This window comes from Ailuropoda melanoleuca, chromosome 16, assembly GCF_002007445.2.
Source record: "Ailuropoda melanoleuca isolate Jingjing chromosome 16, ASM200744v2, whole genome shotgun sequence".
NCBI classification, from domain to species: Eukaryota; Metazoa; Chordata; class Mammalia; order Carnivora; family Ursidae; genus Ailuropoda; species Ailuropoda melanoleuca.
Genome location: NC_048233.1, coordinates 80,026,491 through 80,053,458, shown reverse-complemented (window position 1 = coordinate 80,053,458; position 26,968 = coordinate 80,026,491). Strand labels below are relative to the sequence as shown.

At 40.4% G+C, this 26,968-nt stretch overlaps 1 protein-coding gene across 1 annotated transcript; it reads right to left on the bottom strand.

Annotated features, from left to right (window-relative positions):
• Positions 1-5,600: 5,600 nt before the first annotated feature.
• On the bottom strand, positions 5,601-13,149 carry OOSP2 (oocyte secreted protein 2). The gene is made up of 4 exons (XM_019808340.2): positions 13,074-13,149; positions 8,970-9,148; positions 7,849-7,952; positions 5,601-5,745 (listed from the first exon to the last, which is right to left on the bottom strand). The coding sequence occupies exons 1-4, from the start codon at positions 13,147-13,149 to the stop codon at positions 5,601-5,603; spliced, it is 504 nt and encodes a 167-aa protein (XP_019663899.2).
• Between the last annotated feature and the right edge of the window lie 13,819 nt (positions 13,150-26,968).

Here is a 26,968-nt window from a genome sequence, read left to right as displayed (position 1 = left end):
AGAGAGGAGCAGGAGGAGAGGGGGGAGGGGGGGAGAGAAGGAGAGGAGATAAAGGCAGAGAAGGGGGGAGGGAAGGGAGGAGGAAGAGGAGGAGGAGGAGAGGAAGAAGAAAAAGAAGAGGGGGGGGGAAAGTAGTTCCTTTTAACATACTTGTTTTAAATGTAGAGCTGTAGGGGGGGAAAGCTCTAAAAGGAACTTCCTTAAACTCCAAGACTTCAGTTGTCTCGTTTGTAAATATAAGACCATACTGCCCACCGTAGAGAACAGTACATAAAACGATTACATGACAGAATACATGTAGACATCTTAGCAAGTAAGGTCTTTACATGCGTTCAAAATAAATTAATAAAAATGGGAAGCCTCTTAATTATTTAGAGAAAGAATGATTATGAGAAGCTCCTCTCAAGGGAAGATTCAGAGCTGTCTTCCACTGGCACCGTATCCCCGGATTCCAGGGGATGTGCGGTACCCGGTGCGTCTGTGGCAGGCACCTGCTGTCACTCATCTGCTGGCTCGCCGCGCCCAGGACCAGACTGGGGCTGCAACTTCTCCTACTCACGCCAGATCCTCACTCAGCCTCTCTGAGTCCTGGACCAGGTACTCAAGCAACTCCACGGCGACACTGCCAGCTTCTCGTACGGGTCACCCACATGGTCAAGGTTGGAGACAATGTGAGAAGGATGCAGGTTCCAGTATGTTTCCAACCCTGCTGGGTCTTAGAAGTGGACCATTTACATGAGAAAAGAGTAGCGGAAGGAACTCCAGGCCTGGGTAGGACCCATGAGTGAGTGACTCGGGGCTTTGGTGCACCCTACTACGTCAGCGGACCATGTTCAGTCAGTATTCAGACCTAATTAGAATACGCTTAGGCACCCACGTCTATTGCTGCTCAGGACATGAATCTGGCAAGATGTAGTGTTAGCAAAGGTCACGTGAAAAAGAACTTAACCATTTTGATTATAGAGCCTGTATTCCTCCTATTCTTCTAAAATTGGAGCCAAAATCTCAAAGGATCATGCTGAATGAAATAGAATGAAAAACAGCGATATTTATAAGGTTTCCCCGTAAATAAGGGGTGGCCCTGGACTACCTACGAGGAAAAGGAGTCTGTATTGTATATAAACGTTAGAGTTCCTTACTGTCTACTGCTTTTCTTCTTCAGAGAAGATGGAAAAGGCATTTAGGATTGAAAGCTATCTGAAGGAAACAGACTCTATGCTATTCCAATCTGATAATTCTACTGAAAACTCGTAGGAAAGAAAGTCCAAAGCTAATAGAGAAATGAGAACCCAAAAAGTAACGCAATATCACTCATACCTTATGACAGTTAGGGTTCAATCAGGGGAGCAGAAGCAATATGCATGATATTGGTAAAATATTTGTCGTAAATAACAATAAATTTTGGGAACTGGGGTAGAAATCCATGGAAGGTCATTGCCCTTGCGTCTGGTGGTAACCCTATGCATATTCCAATTAGGTCTGAATATTGACTGAACACATGTCCGCTGATGTAATAGGGTGCACCAAAACCCTGCAGCCACTCACTCGCGGGTCTCACCCAGGCCTGGAGCTCCTTCCGCTACTTTTTTCTCACGTAAGAGGCCCACTTCTAAGACCCAGGTTCTTGTTCAAGACAAGGCTCCCAGATGGCCTGCCCTCCTTCTTCTCAGTGTCCCCACTGCTCGTGCAGACAGGGCTGGTTTCCAGTGTGCCTGGTTTCTGTGCAGGGACTGATGTTCACTCACTTGGCTTTTTGCAGCAGACCTTCCTGTCCCTGCCTTGTTTCCTGGGGTAGAGCCACTGTATAAAGTGTTCATCTTCTACCCACAGTATTCTTCAGAGATGACTCCCTCTTCTCTTACAGGACTGGGGGTTCTTGCTCACATGGTTTTCTTCTAACCCCCTTGTCTGGGCAAGGATTGCTCTTCCCTTTGGCTTAGGAGGCTCATAAACCTGCATCTTTTCTTCAATGCCCCCCTCATTTGTATCTCCTAGAGTCCCCTCTCTCATCAACTGGCATGGAAATTAGACCTTTACTCTTCCTTGGGGCCTGAAATACAGAGATCAGGGCTCCTTCCGACCAGGCTGCTCCCTCTAGCGTCCACACGGGGTACAACACTCGAGAAGCTGCCAAGTTCCTGCCAGAAGCCGGCCAGGGCTAATTCGGGGGCACCACTTCGATCCCTCAGTCAGCAGCACACGGTTCTTTAAGGCTGCCCTGGACATTGATCAGGCCAACCCTTTGGCCCTTAACAAGTTCTTAATTCATCTCCAGTGGTTTTTTTTCTACTGTGAAAATGCCCCAGAGTAGATACAGCCTTGGTGAGCATCTTCCTTCCAGACCTTCTCCCGCCTCTGTTTTCTGCTGCTAGAACACTGCTTTGCTCTGGCTGGACTCCTTGGGACTAAGGTTGCCAGACAAAATTCAGAAGTCCCAGTTAAATTTAAATTTCAGGAAAACAACAATTTAAAAAATATATAAGTATGCCCCATATGATATTTGATTATTTAAATAAAGTCCCAAATATTGTGTGGAATATAATTATAATAAAAATAATGCTATGAGAAATCCAAGTTTAGCTGGGCATCTTGTTTTTTCATCTGCCAAATCTCATAAACCTTACTCAGGGCACAAATTCCACTCTATTCCCTTGGATCGTTCCTGACCACTGCCAGACACGTTGTCAGCTCTGTGCTACCCCTCTGCCCCTCAGCCTGTCATGATAATAGACTCCTGATTTCTAAGTGGCCATGGGGCTCATCAGGAAAGAGTGACAGGGTTCGCAGCAAGCCCCTGGCGAAGCGCATCTACAGGGATCCCACCCTGATGGATCTGCCCCAACTTACTGGCCAAGTGCCCTTCCAAGCATCTTCCAGTGGCTTCTTGGTAAGTCATTCTCTGAGCAAGCCACCAAGTCACTCTTGCCTCCTTTTAGAGGCAGTCTACAGGTTTTTACCAGCTAGTTTGGGGTCCTTTTAATGAGCTATTTGGGGGACTGGCTGGGCAGTGGTTAAGCCACTCAAGTAGAAGATGCCTGGGTGCCTCAGTCCAAATGTCTTTCGATCCTTACTGCTTCACACACACACACACACACACACACACACACACACACTTCATGATTCCATCTCCTTTCCATCTCTCCACCAAAATCCCTATTGTCCTCTCAAAACTTGTCTTTTTAAGAGCATATATTTCACAGAACCTTCATTTTCTAATAGAACAATAAATTCCAGTTGAAAAGTCTAACTGATCTACTATTAAATGTATCTCTGTGCAGTTAGGTTCATATGGGATGAGCTCTTGTGTCTTGTAGCCAGAACAGCATATTTTTTATGTCACTTTCATTGAAATATAATTTATATACAATAAATTTCCTTTTTCAGGTGTATAGTCCTATACATTTAGCTAACATACATAGAAGTGAAAACACTACCATAATCAAGCTAAAACATCTATGCATCTGGGGCGCCTGGGTAGCGCAGTTGTTAGGCGTCTGCCTTCTGCTCAGGGCGTGATCCCGGCATTCAGGGATCAAGTCCCACATAGGGCTCCTCCGCTGGGAGCCTGCTTCTTCCTCTCCCACTCCCCTGCTGTGTTCCCTCTCTCGCTGGCTGTCTCTCTGTCACATAAATAAATAAAGTCTTTAAAAAAAAAATCTATGCATCTAATTCTTAGCATGTTGAACTTTTTTTCTTTTTACCTACAATTGATCTGGAACTCCATCGTGTTGCTAAAACCTACTTCTCATGGAAAAGATTCCTACTGACCCTTGCATCCCTCTGCACATCCCAAGGAAAGCAGAAACGTATTTTCAAAAAGAAAACAGGCAGCGTTTAAGCATATGAACTAATCAATACCAAGTCTTTGATGTGCTGTAATTATGCCAAGTCCAGCTTTGCTTCCCACAAAACTGAAAACAAAGTAACTATCACTATCTGGGCTTTGTAAATGTTCCGAATGAATCCACCCCTCGATCAGTTACATACAATGAAACAGAATGAGCATATCCACGAAAACTTACCATGCGCTGCCTGTCAGGGCCGGCCACCTGCTACAAACTTGCAAGAGGAACATTTAACAACAGAGACATTCTCGTGATTTTATTTCCGTCTTTGATTTCCAAAAAGGACTGGCAATTATTTAAGGGACACCTTAATCAAAATAATTCAACTCCTTTTCATGATAAAAAACTGTCAGTCGGTTAGGTGTCGAGGGAATGCACCTTCACACAGTAAAGCCTGCATAAAGCAAGCCCACAGTGAACGCCATACCCAATGGGGAAAAGCTCAAAGGTTTTCCTCTAAGAATAGGAGATCACCAATTTTTAGAGCAGTTGGCAAATGATTTAACCTATGTTTGTTTTCTTATCTGTAAAATTGGTGTGATATTCATACATAACTTTGGGGTTATTAGAATTAAGTAAGTTGTCATTACATGCTGGTAACATCGCCTAACACATGTTAAGCCTTACAGAAGTGTTACCTCTTAGCTTTATATTAACTGTCGAAGGTAGATACCTATTGTGACAATGTTTAAATTCTTTGACAAGTATACTATAAGCTGCATTTTATTGAAAATGATGCAATAGCAGCACTTTAAATTTTTAAAAAATTTAATGAAAATACCTAAGTGAAAAATACCTTGGCAAAATCAGGTTCCAGACTCATGTGACATCCGAAATATACATTTACAAAGCAATTAAATAACAAAAGTCACAGCTCCATTCTCCTAATTGATATAAGAAATATTCCAAAAGTCAGGAGTGACTTTTTTGTATATTACATGGGAAGACTCCCTCTTTAGAGAAAAGATGTCCAAGCAGCTGGTGATAAATGATTATATGAAGATGATACTATGATGGGAAGATACGACACTTGACCACCTCAATCCATCAGTTATTTCAAGTGTGGAAAAATCACATCAGGGAGAGAACAGAAAACCTGACATCAAATTTGAGTTAAGAAAGTGGTTATTTATTGTATGGTGACTAACATAATATAATAAAAAAATTATTAAAAAAAAAGAAAGTGGTTATTTAAATTCTAGAATATGACTCTCATTTCCTTCTGCAGTAATTACTCAAATATCATACACATTGAATTATTTTTAGGAATCGACTTTACTGATTAATTAGGAAAGCCACACAAGGTAAAGCGTTTTCACACAAAAGGACTTTGTCTGTCCTGAGAGTTAGTATGTTAAATTTAAGACTCTGCACAAATTTAGTCTCTGGAACATTTAGATATCTATCTATCGCTATTCTTTATTTTTACTAAAAAATATTTATAACATATTTCTTGAAGGCTCATATCAATTAGATCAAATTATTGTCATTGAGGACATTTTGTTCTACCATATAGAACAGAAAATAAAATTTAAATGGGTATTATAAATGACCTAATAGTTAATTAACATTAAATTAATAAGCTATACCCCTAATGAATTAAAAAATGACAAATATACCTTCTCTGAATCAGGACCTTCACTGAATTAGGGATATTTAGGGATAAGATATTTAAGAAAAGATTATACCAACTTTTTTTAATACAAAAAAAAAACAGTTTTTTCCAACAAAATTCATGACACCAATTCCAAGTCTCTATTCCTCCTTGAGGAGGAAACCCATCTGACTTAAACTTAGCAAGCCTAGTTCTTCCGGTGTTGTCTCAAAGTCAGCAATAAAGGGACTGGGGTCCAATTTTATTTCATTTTCTGTAGAAACTGGTGTAAGCCACACTGATTTCCTAAAACAAAACAAAACAAAAAAAACAACAACAACAAAAAAAAAAACAAGAACAGATATTGTTGGCATATTTGGAACCTGGTCTCTCTGAGTCTATACTTGGGTCCAAGTTATTTTTACCACTGTATCCGTTTTCAGTATAGTGATTTAGGGATGTGGCTCAGTGCCTATACCCTCTGGATAACAGGAGATTTGAGATGCTTGCTTTGTAAGGTACCGAAGTGCCCAGTAAAATGGATTCAGCAAGTGGATCCTAAGAACAGCAAGTAAAAGCTGTCAAATCTTAATCTGACCCAACATAGTGGTGGCAAATGTATGTGTGTGTGTGTGTGTGTGTGTGTGTGTGTGTGTGTACAGCAGTGAAACTTATGTACCAGTAACCTAACTGTATATCTTTGTTGGCCTAGATTTCTTTTTTTTTTTTTCCTAAGGAAGATGAGCTGCAAACAACATTAAAATCACTATTGGAGCAGACAACGCTGGAGTTGTCATTATTGACCAGGTAGCCTACGGAGAAGAAATAGCTCCAGAGCCGATTTTCAGAACATTTTCTATTACTCTAAGCAGTGGCTAATACATAGGAATGAAAATGTGTGTGTGCACATGTGTGTCTACAAAATCAAATGTTCATGTCAGCTACTTCCCAGAGTATCACTAAATTCCTCAGCCTTAGATGTGCCTTATGAAAATAAGTTTAAAGAATATCAAGAGTGGGGCGCCTGGGTGGCACAGTCGTTAAGCGTCTGCCTTTGGCTCAGGGTGTGATCCCAGTGTCCTGGGATCGAGCCCCATATCAGGCTCCTCCGCTGGGAGCCTGCATCTTCCTCTCCCACTCCCCCTGCTTGTGTTCCCTCTCTCGCTGGCTGTCTCTGTCAAATAAATAAAATAAAATCTTTTTAAAAAAGAATATCTAGAGTATTTAACAATATGAGTTTACATAATATCACTGAGCTTTACACCTAAAGATGGTGAAAATGATAAATTTCATCTTACACGTATTTTACCACAATAAAAAAATACCAGGGGTGCCTGGGTGGCTCAGTCTGTTGAGTGCCCAACTCTTGATTTCAGCTCGGGTCTTGATCTCAGGGTCGTGAGTTCAAGCCTGGCACTGGGCTCCACACTGGGCATGGAGCCTACTTAAAAAAAAAAAAAAATTCTCCCCTGCAAAAAATCCTGCACATTTGCTCTGAGCTCTACCTTCTTTTTTTATGTCAACTATTTCCATACATTAAACAAGGTTAAAATTTTTTCCAAGATTTGTAACTAATAACTCTCAATGTAAATATTACAGTGACAAGATTTGTAACTCATAACATTCAGTGTAAATATTAAAGTGTTTCAGTATGTACCATTCCACTCGGTCTCAAAGTTCATGTGGGGTCCCTTTGGGATTCAATGCCTCAGTTCCACAAGCAAAGTGCATTTAATAATTAGGTTAATAAGCCTTTCCTTTCATGCATCTCCATGAGTTAGTATTAAAATGAAGAATTCATGTTCTCTTTTTAGTCACTTACTCTATCAACATGGAATTAAACCATGAGATGTATTACAGTATTCTGAAGGAGGAGACATTGAAAAATAGTATCAGGCTTGATTCTTCCACTTATTAAGGTGACTGAGTATCTAATGATTCTGCTTTGTGGTTCAGTTGCTGCAAAATAACCTAGTGACACTAGATTGCATAAGTTTTGGTTCTAAAATGAATATCACAATATAAAAATAAAAGTATTCAGTATTTTTAGAAATGCTAATTTCAGGGGTGCCTGGGTGGCACAGTCGTTGAGCGTCTGCCTTCGGCTCAGGGCGTGATCCCGGCGTTATGGGATCGAGCCCCACATCAGGCTCCTCCGCTGGGAGCCTGTTTCTTCCTCTCCCACTCCCCCTGCTTGTGTTCCCTCTCTCACTGGCTGTCTCTCTCTCTGTCGAATGAATAAATAAAATCTTAAAAAAAAAAAAAAGAAAGAAAGAAAAGAAATGCTAATTGCATGTTTGGATGTATGCCTACGAGTGAATCACGTCTAAAGTCCATACTCCCACAGAAGCATCTTTAAGTGCAGGCGAAGCAGATGCACTCCAAAGGAGTCTGGTCTATTGGACTCACCTAGAGGCAGAACACTCCAAAGGGATCTTCTGACGGTCACAATGTACATTCCTAGGGTTAAAGTACATCTCTGTTTGAAAAAGGAGAGTATCCTCTGAAACAACCTAGGGGAGCAAAAAGTTTAAATAAAAGTTACTCCTAGTAACAGGGGACGCATATACACGTTCGAGTAGGAAGTAGAAAACATTTAAGATCTCAAAGTTGGCTACTGTCACTTTTATGTAGATACAAAGGTCTGACAACCCACTGGGACAAAGAGGAGTGTTATCTGTTAAGAGTGCATTTAAAGTGCCTGGAAAAAAATCTTAATAGTACGTAGGAGCAAACCCGAACCGCCCGTGAGAGCCATCTTTATGATTCATTAATGGAAAGATTTTCAACAGTTCTCTCGAAAAGGAGGATTTGGAGGTCAAATAACAGAATGGTTTAAAGCCCAAGCTTTAGAAGCCATCATCCCGGCTTGGCATATACACTACCATCAACCAGCTGTGTACCCGGGACAAATTATAAAAGTGACTATAGAGCTTCATTCTGTTCCCTCATTTCTAATAAAGCCAACACCTTATCTGTAGGTGACTATTACAATTAGTCATTGGCCCAAAATACCTTTGTAGTATGAATATAACTTGTTTAAATATGGGAATCGGTGAAAAGATAACATTCCGGGAAAATAATACAGTTGAAGATGACACCTAGAAGGATAAGTGACAGAGATTTTATCCCAGTGAAAATCTACTTGCTGTATGGACACACATTCTCAGAGCACGCGCAGCTCAAATGATCCAATGAACAGGAAATACCTTTCCAGGAGCTGCGACCTTTCCCGTTAGGAAAAATTGTCTGCTAAGCTTTAGTGAAATACACGCGTAGCCTAGGGACAACTTAAAATCGGTTTCCTAACCAGTCTGGAAATGTGTATTCTCAGGTCCTGTCAACACAAATGGCCCAATGCCCAGTGAATAATAAGTACGGAACTGTGTTGTCATCTACCCATAAATTATGATAGCTAGAAGCAAAATTTGTTCTTTAAAACAAAACAAAAAAGACAAAAATTTTAGTGTCACCTATAAAGGCCTAAAAGCTATTTAGAAATTATTTTTATAAATAATCACTATTCTCACCTTTATCCTGATCCCACAGTCATGTACAGGGTATATAAAATCATAGGCATATGTTTGTATCCGAGTCACAGGGCAACCCGATCCCAGATATAATTCATCAGCAAATATATACAGATTGCTGCTGTACCCACACGGGCTAACCGAGATCATCACCCAGTCCATAGAACAACTTACTTTCACTGCAGAAAGAATCATAGGAGAAAGTGTCAGACACATCTTTATCTCAGGGAAGAGCTCAACGAATATTTAGCTATGCCCTTTGTGATTAAATAAAAGGTATTTCTTTCTCCAACAAAGATCATCAAGGCTTAAAGAACAGCATATAAAAAGTTTTCACAACACCGTTAGTTTCCAAAATATCTGCATCATTGTATCCTCAAATAACTAGACTTCAATTATTTCACAGGGAAGAAAATCGACACATAAGAATAAGAAAATCACAATCTTCTAGCCCTCTGCCTCCTCTGAAAGAAGTTAGATTCCAAAGAGGGTGATGTATCTGGGGCTACCCATCGGGGACAGAAGTAAATTGCAATGCATTCGAATAGAAGCGATATATTCCCAGGAAGGCTTTTTGGAGAGGAAGAAGGAAAAAGTGGGGGAGTACGATCTGTGTCTGGAGCAACCGGAACCGGAGATGACCAGAGCCAGAGAGGAAAGAATCTGAAGAAAGAAAATCCACTGAAGTCCTGTGAAAGTTTTTATGTAAAACCTATTCTTACCCTCTACATTGAAATCTTCAGTCAGCTAAGAATAATCGCTATTTTTAATGGATTAATGTATCCTGCAGAAGTAAAATCGTGCTGGATTCTGACCAAGTAAAATCGTGCCAGATGATATTAACCAGATTTTCTTAGGGGATGATCAGAGTTGAACTGCATGGGTCTTACTACTGTTCAGAAAGAAATACAGATTTATAGCTTTAGTATTTAAAGAGGCATGATTAGTAATCGGGGGGGGGTGAAAAATTAGATTATGAAACTTCCGAATCGGAGAACAAAACAGAATGAAGGAGAAAAACACATTTCAAACAATTTAGGAGAAGGTAAAAAAGCAGGAGGGGAAAGAGACAAAACACCAAAGCAAACAAACAAAAAGGTCAAAAAGCAACAAATGGTTGCAATAAATGAATTGCATATATATCAACAATATATATATCAAGTATATATCAACAATAAAAACAAATGTAAATGAACAAAAATACTCCAGGCCAAATGACCAACAGCCAAAGGAAGGAATAAATTATAATGTATTTATATGATCAACTTTTATATAACAAGGAAAATACAGTTATACACATAAAGTGGTCAATAGAATACAACTGTGAGAAAGAAGCGAGTTACAAACAAACCTTAAGTATCTATTGGCATACGTATCGATACAAAGTTCCAATGAGAGATAAGCATTTTTAAAAGACTTTTTCCAAACAGAGCCTGCTCTTAGATAGCCAGGAGCTGCCCTACACTTACAAAGGCGTGAGAATCAAAACCCAAAGCATGATTCTACATGTCAGCCAATACAGCCTCCTCGTGTTCTGTGAAAGTGAGAGTCACAGGGTTTAAACCTTATCTTCCTATTTGGACCTTCATAGAAGTAACTCAAACACAACCGGTCCTCCAAGCTAAGATAAATACTTTGAACGTGGGTTTCATTTCTTAATTATCTTTATATTTACAGCTGCACAGAACCCAGGAAGTGTTGAATATATACAATTTGAACTGTCATCCTTGTTGATAGTACCACCTGCACGCAGAACTTTCATTTGCTAAAGGCCATCCCACCTTTAGGAAGGCAGCCTTCCTACAGCTGGCTGGACAGGGCTTGAATTCTGTAGATACCCAATTATTAGATTAAAAAAAAAAAACTGGTTAAATCTTTTTTTTTTTTTTAATTCGACAGAGATAGAGACAGCCAGCAAGAGAGGGAACACAAGCAGGGGGAGTGGGAGAGGAAGAAGCAGGCTCATAGCAGAGGAGCCTGACGTGGGGCTCGATCCCATAACGCCGGGATCACGCCCTGAGCCGAAGGCAGATGTTTAACCGCTGTGCCACCCAGGTGCCCCCCCAAAAAAAACTGGTTAAAACTGCAATGCAATTTATCCATGAGTCAGCGAAGGCCACCAACAGTGAAGACTTACAGTCAGGTTGAACATAAGTTCTGGCAATTTGACTGAGTGGGCTCAGAACCTCAGATCACTACGTGGACCGGTCCGAGGGGGTTAAAGTGAACATGTACCCAAGGTGGCAATTCTAGCCCGTAACTGGGAAGTTCAGCTACAGTGGTTTGGGATGACATTTAAGACGAATTTCCTATACTCTCAGAGGTCACCTAGTTGCTATATGGGTTCCGAATGCAGCCACAACCAAGGCATTTACATGTCAGTTCTCTCCTTGGAGTCCAACAAAACCTGGAAGTAAATATAGCAGTATGCTCTTATTCCACAAATAAGTAATTCAGTCACTGCTGAAGTCTGATCAATGCCTCCTGTCCTCCACCAGCACGTCTTTAAAAACAGAAGGAAAAAAAAAACGCAAAGCAACAGTAGCAGTACATGCAGTACTACTCAGGTATGATGATAATTAGCCATTGTCCCCTGCAGAAAGGACACAGAGTGATGAGTAAATTGGTAAGGGGGTCCAAGTCGAAAGCCTTCTTAAAGGCTGCCATTGGAAGACATACATGAACAGATCTGCTGTCAGAAAAATTATTAGGAAGAAAGAGTTCCCTCCTAAAGCAATTAGGATAACTTGTCATGGATGTTTTCCGTGATTCATGCCAATCTCAATAATATAGCACATGCCAAACATGATAACTGGAGTTTGCATATCATCTAAAAATTCAATTTCCTATGCTGTTTAGCACAAAACCATACACGTGATTGGTTTTGACCCTACTCTCTTCACAGATTTACTCAGTAAAGTGCCCCCCTACAGTAACTTTAGAAATACTAGGAGCTGGAAGATGATTTTCTCACAGCAAAAGCTCATTAAATAATCTCCCAGGAGATGACTCTTGCATCAATGTAAGAGTTGACGGCCGATAGTTAAAGAAATAGTCAAACAAGTGTCTTTAAAAATGACCAACTGCCATCAATATTTTAGTATCTCCTACTTCTCACAAATAAGTCTAACATGAGCAAAAGCCAGTCATGTGTCAGAGGGACTAATTGTCTATTATCTTCTTTCCTGTAGGACTGGCGCTCACTTATAGGTCCATTACAAATTAAAAATAGACAGAACACACAATGAAAAGGGTAGCTGGAGATTCAAACCTTCATAAAAAAGCTCCCAAAACAGTAATAGAACCAGTAGACCCTGGAATACATTCAGGATATTCTTAAACACTTCGGAAGATCTAAATCTTCCCAGCGTGAAAAAATATTCGTATGCTACGAGCGAGAGATTCCAACACTATTTAAGCCTGTAAATTCTCAGTCTTTACAGATAGATTGTCAAGAAAGTAAGAAAATTCAGGGAGATGTTTTGGGGGAAAGTGGCATCGGAGAAGGCAGGTGTCCTGCACCAGTGATAGTAAGCTCCAAATTGCTCCACGTGTTTGAAATATTATCCTAGCGTCACCTGGATAAGATTGTCAGGAAGATCCTTCCCAAGGGAAAAAAAGAGCTCTGACAATTTAAAGATGGATTCAAAATGTACGTGGACATGGACATATAGGAAGTCTGGGCTTCTGACTTCATTTTTTTTTTCCTACTACATTAGAGTCGTTTCAGTCTGACATTATGAGGTCATGTCTCAATGGCTGAGAAATTGAGGGAAAGCCTGACGAGCATGAATAGCTGCTACACGAATTGGCTGAAGTAAACGCTTCCTTGCTCCTCAGCACCATGGAGCACAGCCAGGCGCCAATGCCCTCCTACACTGTCCCCAGATGGTCCCGGAGCCCTGCACCCCCCAACCCCAGATGGTCCCAATGACATCAGTCCCCCACCCCAGATGGCCTCAGTACATTGACTCAAGTCTTCTTGGCCCAAAAGCATTGCTCTTCTATCTAACTGTAAGATCTGATCTCTTCGAGAGGAGAGTCCCTGCTTGGAAAGTGATCACGACCCTTCCAAGGAAGTGTCCTCCAGAGCTGGCCATTTACCATACATGCTCTCGGCACAAGGCCAAATCGAGGCAGCAAGGAGCGTCCAGACCCCTAACGCCACAGAGACCCTCATCAGGGCAGACCCCCAGCCAGCTCGTCTCAGGAAACAGGAAGTGGGGCCGGCCTTAGTGAATTTATATGGCATCCCACTCTCAGCTGCCTTCATTTCCCTACTGATTTAGAGAGCGCTTGGGGTGCTCTTACAGTGTCAACCACCTAAAATCTGCAACTCTCCAGATTCCCCAAACGCTGAATCTCCAAGGAGCGAATCAGGCAAAAAGTGCTGTTTCATGAGTGTGTCTGCATGAGGCCTGTTGAGATGGCCTGGGAGGCTGGCATGGCCCACCTCACTTCCAATAAATGCTAAATTGTAGGAACCTGTTTCCACGTGGTGATTTTTTTCAGGTGTCCGTCTAATAAGCAGAACAGCCTAAATCCTGTATATTTGAAATCAAAAGATGTTTATTTCTTCCTTTCTCCAGGTTTGGCTGGAAGAATCGGCAGCAGAGATACTGAAATGATTCGCCCAGAAACAGCCATTCCCCAGGAGGAGACAGGGACCTAAAGAAAACCATCTTTCCTGGCATCAAGTAAATCCACAAATCCATCTTCGTTGATTCTTCCATAAATTAATGTTTAGTTACTTTAGTGAGGTCAAGACTTAAAAGTATTTGCTTATAACACAAGAGAACAATAATTTTTTCATGCTGGGAAGATTTCTCAGAAGAGAAACATATATATATATATATATATATCATCATATATTTTGTCCCCTTGTGTTTATATCTATATATGCATATGTATATATAATTATTTATGTATAATAGATATATTCATTCTAGTACTCAGTTGGAATAAAAGTGCCAGCTAAGTATTTTTATTGCATTTTCTAAAAATGTCAGTTGTGACAAGAATGTGACTGTGTAATTTTAAGTGAACTTGGAAATCAAGGCTCACAGTAAGTAAAATTCCAAGCATCTGACTTGAAGGCCTATTATTGGTTTTCGTAACAGCAGAATTATAGTCTCAATGTTACAATCTGCTGTCAAATAAATACATGCACAGGGCTTCCTTCTGTGTCATGAAAAGGACTTTTCTTCCCAACATCCCGTTCTCTCACTGACAAGGAGATCCCTCAAGCCGATACCCACAGGGTGTTCTGTCTGCATCTGGAAAGCCTGGAGAACCCAGTCACCAGCTACAAAGAGGGAAAGTGTTGAAGAAAGACAAAGACAAGTCCAAGTGTTGTTTTTGTCTTTCATTTTCATTTTTTTTTTAAGATTTTATTTATTTATTTGACAGAGATAGAGACAGCCAGCGAGAGAGGGAACACAAGCAGAGGGAGTGGGAGAGGAAGAAGCAGGCTCATAGCAGAGGAGCCCTGATGTGGGGCTCGATCCCACAACACCGGGATCACGCCCTGAGCCGAAGGCAGATGCTTAACCGCTGTGCCACCCAGGTGCCCCATCATTTTCATTTTTTTTAAACTTTCTCCTGATATTAATGTTTCCATGATCTAAAGTTCATAAGCTTGACATTTATCTTTTAAATCATTCGAGGGCACCTGGGTGGCTCAGTCGGTTCAGTGTCTGCCTTCTGCTCAGGTCATGATCCCAGGGTCCCAGGATCTAGACCCCATCGGGCTCCCTGCTCAGCAGGGAGTCTGCTTCTCCCTCTGCCCCTCCCCCTGCTTATACTCTCTCTCTCTCAAATAAATAAATGAAACCTTTTTAAAAATTTTTAAATCATTCCAATATAAGCATCTAGCATTGCTCCAGAAGGCATCAGAGTCTACTGGTGAAGAGCTTAACCTCTGGAATCATAGACCAGTTTCTCCACTTTCATTTTATGCGAGTTTGGGAAAGTAAAACAAGTTAAGGCTCACATTCATACTCTGTAAAACGGAGGTAATAATACTATTTCCCTTGTAAGTTTATTGTGACTATTAAAAGGGATCACAAATGTAAGCAGTCTAGCGAAAGTTAATAGTGTACAAGAAATACATATTAAAAAAAAAAGTGGGGGCACCTGGGCGGCTCCGTGGATTGGCCGTCCTACTCTCCATTCCGGCTCAGGTCACAGGATTGAGCCTGTTTCAGTTCTTGAGAACTAAGATTGTCTTTCTCCCTCCCTCTGCCCCCACCCAGCCCGTGCACTCTCTCTCTCTCTCAAACACACACACACACACCGCTAATGTAAATAGTGTACAAATGTACATAGGTCTTCTCAGACTTAATCACAGTGAGTTTAGGTTTTATACAGTTTCCCAAGGACACGTGACAGGCAGGAAGAGAGTGGGATGGATGAAAGACAAAAACTGAAGGTTTGCTGCATTTGTTACTCCCAAAGGACTTCTCAAATTATTATGCTGAATTATAATTTTTAAAGATGGATTCAATATCATAGTATTTCAATACTACAGATTTCTGAAACTGTTCCATAAACAATATATTTTATACATACATATTCATACATGGACAACAGTTTTGGAATCTGCTACTGTGGCCAGCTACTATGAATTGAAAAGATCCCTGCCACCTTTTTTTTTTTTAAGACTTTAGGATTGCCTATGAAATGTGAGAATTTTCATTTGTTTACACTTAGAAAAACTTGCTTGAATATAACCTATTCCAACACCATTTTACTGGTAAATATGTGATGACTTCTAAGTTCTCTGACTCCTTAGACTTTGTCTTTTGAATGCACCTGCCAACATTTTACTTAAAAAGTGTTCAACGAAACCTAAAAAAAAAAGTTTTTAATTTCCTCTCTATTAATTTATGTTCTTATTTATCAAGGCTTCTTTTTCTTTTAAACCTGAGTTCCATTTAATTGATTTGTTTCCTTTTTTCTATGCAGTTCACTCTCTAGCAAGGTGGAAGCTCCTATATATTTAATTCTTTGGAAGTTTTATTTTATTTTTATTTGTTTTAGAGTTTACAAGATTACCTCTGTGTCAGAGTCTCCAAAACCATCCCCAGTTTTGATGATTTGCTAGGAGGACTCGGCATATGGTCATATCATAGCATAGTCATTTCACACTGTGATTTAGTACAGCAAAATATACAGAGCAAAGGAAAGGGACATGGTGTAAAGTCCAAAGGAAACCAGGTGCAAGCTTCCAAGGGTTGTCTCCCACTGGAGGCACACAGGATGTGCTTAATTCCTCCTGCAGTGAGTTGTGGCAACACGCAAAATGTTGTCTATCAAGAAAGGTCAATATAGACTCAGCGTTCAGGGTGTTAATCCGGGGTCAATCACATAAGCATCTTCTGCCTAGCACATACCAAAATTCCACATTCTCTGAAGGAAAACAAGTGTCGAAAATATAGTTTGCACAAATAGTTCAGGCACAAGGAGCCTCTGTCATCAGAGTGGCGGGAACTCCCCCCAAATCCAAATTCCCAGATGCCAGCCTTGCAAGCAGGACTTTCTTAGTATAGCAGACTCAAGTCAGCTCTTTTTAAATTTATTCTGTGTATCTGTAATATATTTTTATTACAGTAAAAACGGGGAGTCCTATGTTTTTCTATCATCTGGAGTTAATTTGTATCTGTCACAGGCAGAATTCTAAAGATGCTTTCTGTAATTGATTCCAACAAACATTAATCTAGGTACTGCTGTGAGGGACTTTACAGATATAATTAAGATCAAGGACTTTAAAATAGGGAGATTAGGGGCACCTGGGTGGCTCAGTCCTTAAGCGTTTGCCTTCAGCTCAGGGCGTGATCCCAGAGTCCTGGGATCAATCCCCACATCGGGCTCCCTGCTGCACTGGGAGCCTGCTTCTTCCTCTCCCACTCCCCCTGCTTGTGTTCCCTCTCTCGCTGTCTCTCTCTCTCTGTCAAATAAATAAATAAAATCTTAAAAATAAATAAATAATATAAAATAAAATAGGGAGATTAACCTGGATTTTCTGAGTGACCCAATCTAACTACATAAATCCTTAAAGCAGAGAACTTTCTCCGGCTGGAAGTAAAAGAGAGATCACCTCAGAAGGGGATATCAGTAAGATCTGAGGACTGTGAGGAATTCAACCTGCCATCATTGTCTTTGAAAGGGTCCATGAAGGAAGGAATATGGGAGGTCTCTAGTGACCTCCAGCCATCAGCTAGCAAAGGAAACAGACCGTAGTCCTACAACTACATGAAATCAAATGCTGCCAACATCCTAGATTAGCCTGCATAAAGGGTCTCCCCAAGAGCCTCCAGAAGAAACAGCCCTGCTGACAACTTGGTTTGAACTTGGTGAGACTCCAAGCAGAGAACCCAGGCGAACCACGTGGTGCCTAGACTCCAACCATAGTAAGTACAGGACAATAAATGCGGGTTATCTTCAGGTGCTAAGTTTGTGGTAATTAGTTACAACAGCAGCAATAAACTAATTCACAATCTGTATTCTCCTACAGGGAATTTACCACATTTTCCCAATGTTTTCTGATAATTTGGGATTTTATTTCCAGATTTTATATTCCAGTATGAAATTTAGGCCAAAGAATAAATTTTGCGGATCTATTGACCTTCTGACATTTATTTGCATTTACCTTTTCTGAGCACATATTTTAATAATTCTTTCGAGGGGATCTATATGTTATTTATTGTAATCCTTGTTTTGTTGTTCACTCTCACATGTTTAGAGGATGTCTAAGGTCAAAAATGCTTTAAGATTATATATTTTTCTTTATCTCCTTTTTTGTCATTCATAGATGAATTCTAGTTAGCCTGAATATAGGAATGAAATGATTAAAATAAAATTTTATCAGAGCTTTAATACTATTATTCCATACAGCTCTAGCACCCAAGTTCACAGATAATTCTGATACAATTTAACAACATTTTATAATGTGTGTTTGCTGCAAATTTGAGAATATTCAGTTTGTCTATAAATGCAAGGAAACAAAGTGATCAAAATTCATAAGATATGAGAAAGTAAGAAGTTTGTGAAACATAGTGGGAATTAATAGGATGAGTTAACTAATCAGAGGTTGTATGGTATGGTACTTGCAGAAGGCTGGTTTGTACAATCACATCCTGAATGCCCTTGTCAATCACTATCTTGAGAATGTAGAGATCCTGTCTTCCCTCTATATTCCATTAAGCAGAATGTGCAGAAAAACATGTTCAGCATTCAAGGTCAGGGACTCCCGGGGTGGCCAACCCAGAGCATCTCTCTTGTAAGGAACTGTCCAGATGGCAGGACTTGACCTCCTTGGAATGCTGGCCATGCAAGGAGGGGAAAGCCTACAGGGAGTTTCTAGGCTAAGTTGCTACATAGATCTCAGCAGCAGATGCTTTGTTCAGCCCACTGCTCCTAGAACCTTCTAAGTTCCCCCGATAAACCTTGGTCTCTGTCTCCAGATCTTTTCTTCACCCTCACTGGACCATCACCCACGGTTGGCTTAGAGTCTGCCTGGGGGAGCAGCACCAAGGCATGACAAGGATAGATAGAATAAACAGAAAACGCAGTGGAACATCAAAGAATGAACCTAACATTCATTAGCTATTAGCAGATTATTGATCAGCAGTGTTAACTTTAAAAATAAAACTGCCAGTTATTTTACCAGCAAAAGATGGGCTTATTCAGAAATAGCAGAGATTGCAATCCGGGATGAGAAAGAATGAAAAACTATTCACAAGTCTGGAGAACGAAGGAGAGGAACCTCTTTTACAGAGGAAGAGGGGCAGTTGGGAAGGCTGCTATAACCAAGTCCATTGGAGTAACCTGGGAGTTCCAAGTATAGTGAGTTTTCACTGGCTGAGTTGTGACTGTCTTATTGGCAGGACTATTGCTGGGGGAGGAGAAAGGTCTTTCTGCCCCCCTGCTGGGAAGTAGTCGTGAAGTATCCAATGCAAGGTTGCAAGGTCTCTCTCTTCCTGTTGGATCTGCAACTGACAAGGAGTGGTAGGGCAGGAGACCTCCCCCTGCTGAAGATCCCAACTTCATCTTAGTGAGATTTCCTTGCATGAATTTTCATACCAGGTTATTAAAAGACAAACCCCCAAAGTCAACAGCCATATTAGCATGTTATAAAAAAAAAATCATCCCCACTGCTTGAAATTATCAGCCTCCAAAATTCTGTTTCTCTTACAATCATTAAGACTATAAATCAACACAAAAAGCATGAGGAGCCCTCCTAACACGTCAGAAATCTTCCTTGCTTCAGATCTCAAACCAAGGCACCACAGGAAAGAGAAGTCAAGGAGGAGAGCCTCTTTCCACTAGCAAAGATCTGATTGTGTTACTGCTTTCCTCAAAAAGCTTCAGGCTATCTCATTGCATTTATACGCCTCTCACGCAACCATAAGCCAAACTTCTTTGCATGAAATACACAGCCTCCTACTCTCTCAGCCCAGCCCAGAGAGAATGATATGGCAGACAGAAGGATCACCTGAGTTGGGAGTTTCCAAATTTTGCCCTTGTTTTAACAATAATGAGCTGTTAGACTTTGTTTACTCTCTTCAGGCTCCAATTTCCTAATCCATACCATTAAGTAATTTGGTTAATAGTTTTACCAAGGTCTTTTACACCTAGTGATTGATGAGGCTGGAACTTAAACCAACTCTACAGACACACCAGGAATAATTTAATAAAGTGGCAGAATACAAAACCAACATAACAAAAATCAGTGGCACTAACCATCTGGAAAGGAAATAAAGAAAACAATCTCATTTACAATACCAATTAACAGAATAAAATAGAAATTCTTTGTCATATCCAAGGTTATGAAAATTTACCACTATGTTTTCTTTGAAGAATTTTATATTTTTAGCCCTCACATTTAGGTGTTTGCTACACTTTGAATTAACTTTTGTATACGGCGAGCAGTAGGATTCCAGCTTCATTCTTATGCATGTAGATATCCAGTTGCCCAGCATAATTTCTCAATAGATTATTCCTTCTCCATTTAGTGATCTTGGCATCCTTGCTGCAAATCAATTGATCATAGATGTAATGGTTTTATTTTTGGATTCTCAATTCTATTCCTTCAGTCTATATGTTTATCTTTATGCCAATAACATAGTTTTGATTACTATACCTTTGTAGTAGGTTTTGAAATTGGGACTGTGAATCATCCAACTTTATCCTTTTTCAGAATCGCTTTGGCTATGTTGGATTTCCATATGAGTTTTAGGATCAGTTTTTCCATTTCTGTTTTTTAAAATGCCACTGAAATCTTGACAGGGATTATATTCAATCTGTAGATCGCTTTGGGGGGACTACTGTCATCTTAATAATATAAATATTCCAATCCATGAACACAGGATGTCTTTACATTTATTTGGTCTTTAATTTCTTTCAGCAATGTTTTGTAGTTTCGAGTTGGTTTCCTTGTCTATTCCTACACCAATATCACACAATCTTCACGATAATCCATTTACAGTTTGTCTTGATATTTGGTATAGCAAACCCTTCTACATATACTCTGAGACTGCTCTGACTATATTCGATCAATTGCAAGCTCATATTTTCTTAAAATTTGCACTTCCTGATATTTTTCCATCTTTTATTTTATTTTTACCTTTTAAACAAATTTTTAAGTGTATAGTACAGGATGGTTAACAATATGTCCAATGTTCTACAATAAATCTCTAGAACTCCTTCATCTGCCATTCCCTAATTTTCAAAAGCTGCCTTTCAAGTTTAAGTTTAAAAAAGAAAATCTGATTTGGGGGCAGCAGGGCGGCTCAATTGCCTAGGTGTCTGACTCTTGATCTCAGCTCAGGTCTTAATCATGGGGTTGTGAGTTCAAGTCCTGTGTTGGGCTCCATGCTGCATGTGGAGCCTACTTTAAAAAAATCTGATTTGATTAGTGTTGGAATGAATCTATAATCCACGTCTTTGTTCATGAACATAATATCTCATCCTTTTTTAGGTCTTTTTGGTCTAGCAGAAAGTTTGATAATTTTCTCTTTGGAGTCCTTGCATAATTTTTTCAGGTTTATTCATTAGGTATTTGATATTTTCATGCTATTGTAATTATATTATTTTTCTTACTGGCGCTGGTATACTAAATTTTAGTTGCTTTTAATATATTAACTGTAATAATTTGTAGAGTCTTGGTGTTTTCTACATTTGCACCTATTCACCTATAAACAATGGCAGGTTTCTTTTTTCTTGGTAGCTGTTTTATCTTTCACTCCTTAATGCTGCCATGTACTCTACCCAGAACTTCCAACACAGAGCGGACAAATGTGGTCATGGTGGGTACCTTCATCTGATTCTTGATCTCAGAGGAAAAGTTATCACATTTCATTACAAAATGTGATATTTGATGTAGGTTGAGTTAAACGTTATCAAATTAAAGGTCTTAAAACTATTAAAGGTCTTTAATTTGATAAAGTTAATCAAATTTAATCAAATTAAAGTTTCTTTATATCAATATTTTGCTCCTTCATCACCTGTGGTTGCTTAATTTTACCAAATATTTTTACTGCATCTATTGATATAACTATATCATCCATTAATCTGGTGTTGAGGCAGAATACATGAATAATTTTCTCTAATATCAAGTCCGAATTTCTTTTTTTTTTTTTAAGATTTTTATTTATTTATTTGACAGAGATAGAGACAGCCAGCGAGAGAGGGAACACAAGCAGGGGGAGTGGGAGAGGAAGAAGCAGGCTCCTAGCGGAGGAGCCTGATGTGGGGCTCGGTCCCATAACACCAGGATCACGCCCTGAGCTGAGGCAGACGCTTAACCGCTGTGCCACCCAGGCGCCCCCCGAATTTCATTATTGATGCAAACCCAATTAGCCATCATGTATTATCTATATTTGTGTATTTCTAGACTTGGTTTTTCTTTTTTTAGAACTTTTATATCTATGTAATATCAGCAAGAGTGTGACCTATTATTTTCTCTTTTTATTATCCTTATCAGATTTTGTTATCAAGATTATTTTACTTTCATAAAATGAGCTGGAAATTATTACCAATTTATTAATTCTCTCAAATAATTTATTTAAGATTGAATTATTTTCTTCTTAAATGTTTAGTAGAAATATATTAGCCTGTATTAGTGTCTTGGTAGACACTGAGCACGTGACCTGTGGCTGTAAAATAGTCTTAGGACCAGAAATCCCAATCATGTTGTAGATATGAACAGAGGAACCAAGTTACCAGGTTGGGGTGGCTCAGAAATCCTCTGAAGTGAAACAGAAATACATACAGGAGAAGGTGAAATATGCCCAAACTAGGGTCTTGCAACTCCAGGAAAATATCTCAGGCGTGCCTCTCTGTCTCCCAGACATATCACCCTTAGAGCCATTGACTCTACTGGCTTAATGAAGACCCAGATAGAGAGACCTCCCAGATGATGCATGGGCCTGGTTCACTGATGGCTCCTCCCAGTTACCCCCTACAAGGATGCACCGGAGAGTGGCTACGTTCCAACCTGAAAGGGACCTCTCCCTTACCTACTATGGTAAAGAACATGTGGCACAATGGGCAGAGCTTCCTGCAATATGGATGGCTATCAGGGCCACCCTAGCCAATGAGCCATACTACATTTTCACTGACTAAAGGGAGGTGGTTAATGGCCTGGTTGCTTGGTCAGACCAGTAGCAAGGCTCAGACCAGCATATAAAATAAGCCCTCCTGTAGGGATAAGATAATCGGATAAAAATGGACTCTGCTGCTAATAAGTTTTTGCTACCCATGTGGATGCTCACCAAAAGGCCTCGACATTAACAAAGGGGAACGCAATCAACAAGTAGTCTGTGCTCATCTGCTAAATGCAGAGACTGAATTATTCTCTACCTCAGAGCAAGCAGATGTGCAACCGAGTGCCTCCTGGATCCACAAGAGGGTGGCTTATGAAAACTCAGACACCATCTTGGATCAGAACTACAGGCATGGGACTGCCACTCTCATGAAAGATGCCAAAGGGACATGGAAAAGCAGTTCTACCTGCCAGACTCCAACCAAAGCTAAAAACACTGTCCAGGGACAAAAGCTTCGAGCCAAAAGCCAGGATATTCTTAACAAATAGATCCTGCTGGGCCTCTAGTCCTGTCCAGAGCATTCAGTTGGATCCTGACTACACTGACACTTTCTCCAGGTTTGGCCTAACCATCCACATACATTCCACTGACTTGGGCCACACTACCCAGGCCCTACAAGGACACATTTGTTTGCTATGTATGTTCCTCAATCATATGGCATCTGATAATGGCCCCAAATTTGCTGTCCAAGCTACACACCAGTGGGCCCTGTAATGGAGCATCTGATGGACTCTCCATTTCCATCTGACTCCTAAGGCACAGGGATGGTCGAGCATTTTAACTGATGGTGTAAAAACATGCTTAAGTGACTGATGGGGAAGAAAAGATAACTCCAGCCCATACTACACATCTCTAGTCATGATACAGCGATTCCCACAAAGGGCAATATTCATTTGCACTACGTGTTTGACCAGGCTATTCATTTCCTTCCTTCGATTGTAAACCACTCTTTACAATTATTTACACCTCATTTTCCAAGGGGGTGCCCACAAAGCACTTCCATCTCTTCTCATCCTTTCCTGAAAACTCAAATGAGTGGCAGATCAGGATGCCTACTAGACAACAGTGGGCAGGGAGACGCTACCCTCCTTTTCCATGTACCCCCCTGGTACAGATCATGGGTTTTTGCCTACAAGGACCTCAAAAATAATGGCCATCAGTTGAAGGTCTAAAGTTCAACATTTTCCTTAATGTAGCCCTGCCACTTTTCCTTTGTATCCCCATAATCTGGATATCAATATATTAAATAGAAATTTGTATTATACCACAAAAGTACCCAAGCCAGAAAATTTTCACTCACTACTCTGGGTGTGGGATCAAGGGCCCTATCCTTGCCTGTGGTGCAGGATAAACTATCTGTCTTAGTCACGGGGAGGAATTCCCTTAACCGATAGGACATGACCTCCCTTGGGCCTGAGAGCAGGGCTACAGGGATGAGAGGGGGAAGGGATCCAACCTATCTTCTCTCCCTCCTGCAGGATAGCCCATGTGACTCTTGCCTTGTTGATGTCACTAGTAAGCCAGTCTTGGGGAGTTGCCACTGCCCCGAATTTGACAAACCCTTAGCTGTATCACCTACTGTTCAGTCCCACAAGTATACATCCAACCGCCATGCCACTGAATACCACAGACATTTCTCTAACCATGGATGTTTCTGGTACCAAAAGTATCCCAACCTTTTTAAGCTGGACCCATCTCCGTAGCTGGAATCTAACAGCCCAGGAGCAAAATGCCTTCCTAAAAGTCAACTCACTCATGTCAAAGATGGGACACTTTGAGAAAGGAATGCAGGATCCACTATGAGGGCTGTTTGGACTATGACCCTGGCTTTTTGCTGTAAATATTAAGTTGATTATATACACTGTAAATATTAAGTTGATTATATATACAAATCACCGTGTGATTTGAACATTGTCCTCTGGGTTTTTTCCAAACTTGTGGGAGTGATTAAGCAGTAGGCATTGCATTCTAATATTTCCCCACACAACAGCTTTCTTTGTAGAAAATCTATTTTATTTCTAAAGCTATTTTGTAAGATTTCTCTTTGTTCTTGGTTTTCTAAAATTTCACTAATATAAGTCTAACAAAGACCTGGGTTGAAATAATTGAGATAGAGGACACATACCTCACATGTATCAGAGAGTCCCTGACCTGAGGAAGTATAAGACCTCAAACAGCTAAAACAAATTATCCTGAAATTTAGACAAAATAGCTGTTGTTTTCCTTCACTCTCCAGAGAAGGTACATAAAAAGGATTTCTTTACTGAAATAAAAATCATGTTCTTACATTCAGGTATAAGGTTGTTCCCTGTTGTGTCAGTAAAGTGCCTCAGTGTTTTACTAGGAAGGTAAGACAAGCAGGAAGGAAAGGGAAATGGGAGCAGGGTGATAGAGCAGGGTAGTATTGGGGGAGCATATTTACACACCGCACCCCCCAAGAAGCAGCAACATTTGAGACATATTTAGGGACTTCATCTTCCTCTGGATTTTTCTTATGAGAAAATTCAATCCTCAGCCCACTGGCGATGAGGAAGGGAGCCACTACACATTCACCTAGATTTTTGTTGGTCTCTTAGCCAGGTCTCTTGCATCACAGAAACTCTATGAAGTGGGAATCTCCTTCCTGAGATTGATCGGTTCTTTGGACTGAACTGTGTCCCCCAGCCCCACCCAAATTCATATATTGATGCCCTAACCTTCAATGAGATAGCATTTGCTTCATGAGGCAACTAGGTTTAAATGAGGTCAGAGTGGGATTCTGGTGATGGGAGTAGAGGCCTCATAAGAAAAGGGGCGCCTGGGTGGCTCTGTTGGTTACATGTCTGCCTTCAGCTCAGGTCACAATTCCAGGATCCTGGGATCAAGTCCCACATTGGGCTCCCTGTTCAGTGGGGAGCCTGCTTCTCCCTCTGCCTGCCACTCTCCCTGCTTGTGCTTGCACTCTCTCTGTCAAATAAATAAAATATTAAAAAAACAGAAAAAGAAAAGACAAGAGAGCGCACCACTGCCCTGACTATCCATCGTCCAATTTCATCTTATTTCCTACCTACCCCTGGAAGCAGTGGCATGGGGATGAGAACTACATTATTGCATAGGGTCTGTGATTCCTTGTGACTCTGGACTTATTTTTTTTTAATTATAATTGTAAGACATTTTCTTTTTAAAATGCCTTTATTACAAATTAAAAATCTGTGGAAGCTCCTTTTCCCCCTACCCAAAGAGTTCATTAATATAGACATTGGAGCAAGTTCTTCATTTAAAAATATCATTTATGAATTGGTAAAAGAGGATATCCACAGGCACCAGTCCAGCTTCTACTAGGCAGTGCAATCCTTAAATAGTCACCATGCCAAGGTCAGCAAGGTTGCCTCACCATCCACAATTTATAGGTTAAGTCCCGCCTTTAAGAGGGAAAGATAAAATTCATGTGGTCAAAAGGGGGAAAACTATACCTGCAATGAAGGGGGAGGGGAAGGAAGAAAGCACAGTCGTATTGTCGCACTGATGGGAAACTATTCCTAGCTAAAAAGTCACTGCAGCTCAGCAAGGCAGGAACATGAGGGGAGAAGGCATCAACTTTAAATCCCAGATCCCACTACAATATTTTAATGATGAAGTATAGCAGACATATGACATTATATATAATAAGTGTTTATAAATTTTACAGAACAATCTCTCAAGTTTTGATTTAAAACGTCCATTGATATGTAGAAAAAAATAAAAAGCTTTCCCTTCTACAAGGCAGAAGCCCAAAGGCCACAGAGACAACTTGTATGACTTAATGAAGAAGTGTCCCTCTCATAGGCAATTAGTTCTTCTAGAACAAAAAGCTGATGTGAGAGCATACGTTTGAATTACCACCTTCGTGGAAATTTCCTGTCCCACCCATATGTAGGTTAGAGTCGAAGATTTTTCTCTGGCTGAATTGAGATCAATAAAATTGATGAAAAAAATGATAAAACAAAACAGCCCTTGAGGTTACAGTCACAAAACCACTGCTTTACCTGAAAGAATAATGAGAAATGCTCAGGCCAGGTGTAACTCCAATCACCATAAAGGTCTGGCTATGATGACCCTGAACTCAAACTATGTGACCACACCGGGCACTGTGTGTGACGTATGTCAGCACTTTACTGGACACTTGCCTTTTATGATGAGTGTATGGGGACACGTGTGTAGTACTAAGTCAAAACACTTGCCCAAAAGGCACTTGTGGATGAGTCCCCACATTTTCCATTTGAGGTACTGTTGACTTTTCCTGTCCCTCTCGTCCTTGGGCTGTTGCCCCACATTTACTACCATTATTCTTTTTCTCTTTTCTGCACAAAGGTGAATACAGACTTTCTAAAAAAGAGAAATACATAGATTTCAGGCTGGCATATATACTCTTTG

What these genes read in the sequence shown, in the direction of transcription:
- OOSP2 (XM_019808340.2), bottom strand. Translation starts at nt 13,149, where the DNA reads ATGAGGGTCTCTGTGGCGTTAGGGGTCTGGACGCTCCTTGCTGCCTCG. An exon ending in ACTGTGGGATCAGGATAAAG is followed by an intron (nt 7,953 to 8,969) that starts GTGAGAATAGTG and finishes TTGCTCCCCTAG; the next exon opens with GTTGTTTCAGAGGATACTCT. An exon ending in TTGGAGTGTTCTGCCTCTAG is followed by an intron (nt 5,746 to 7,848) that starts GTGAGTCCAATA and finishes GTTTTGTTTTAG; the next exon opens with GAAATCAGTGTGGCTTACAC.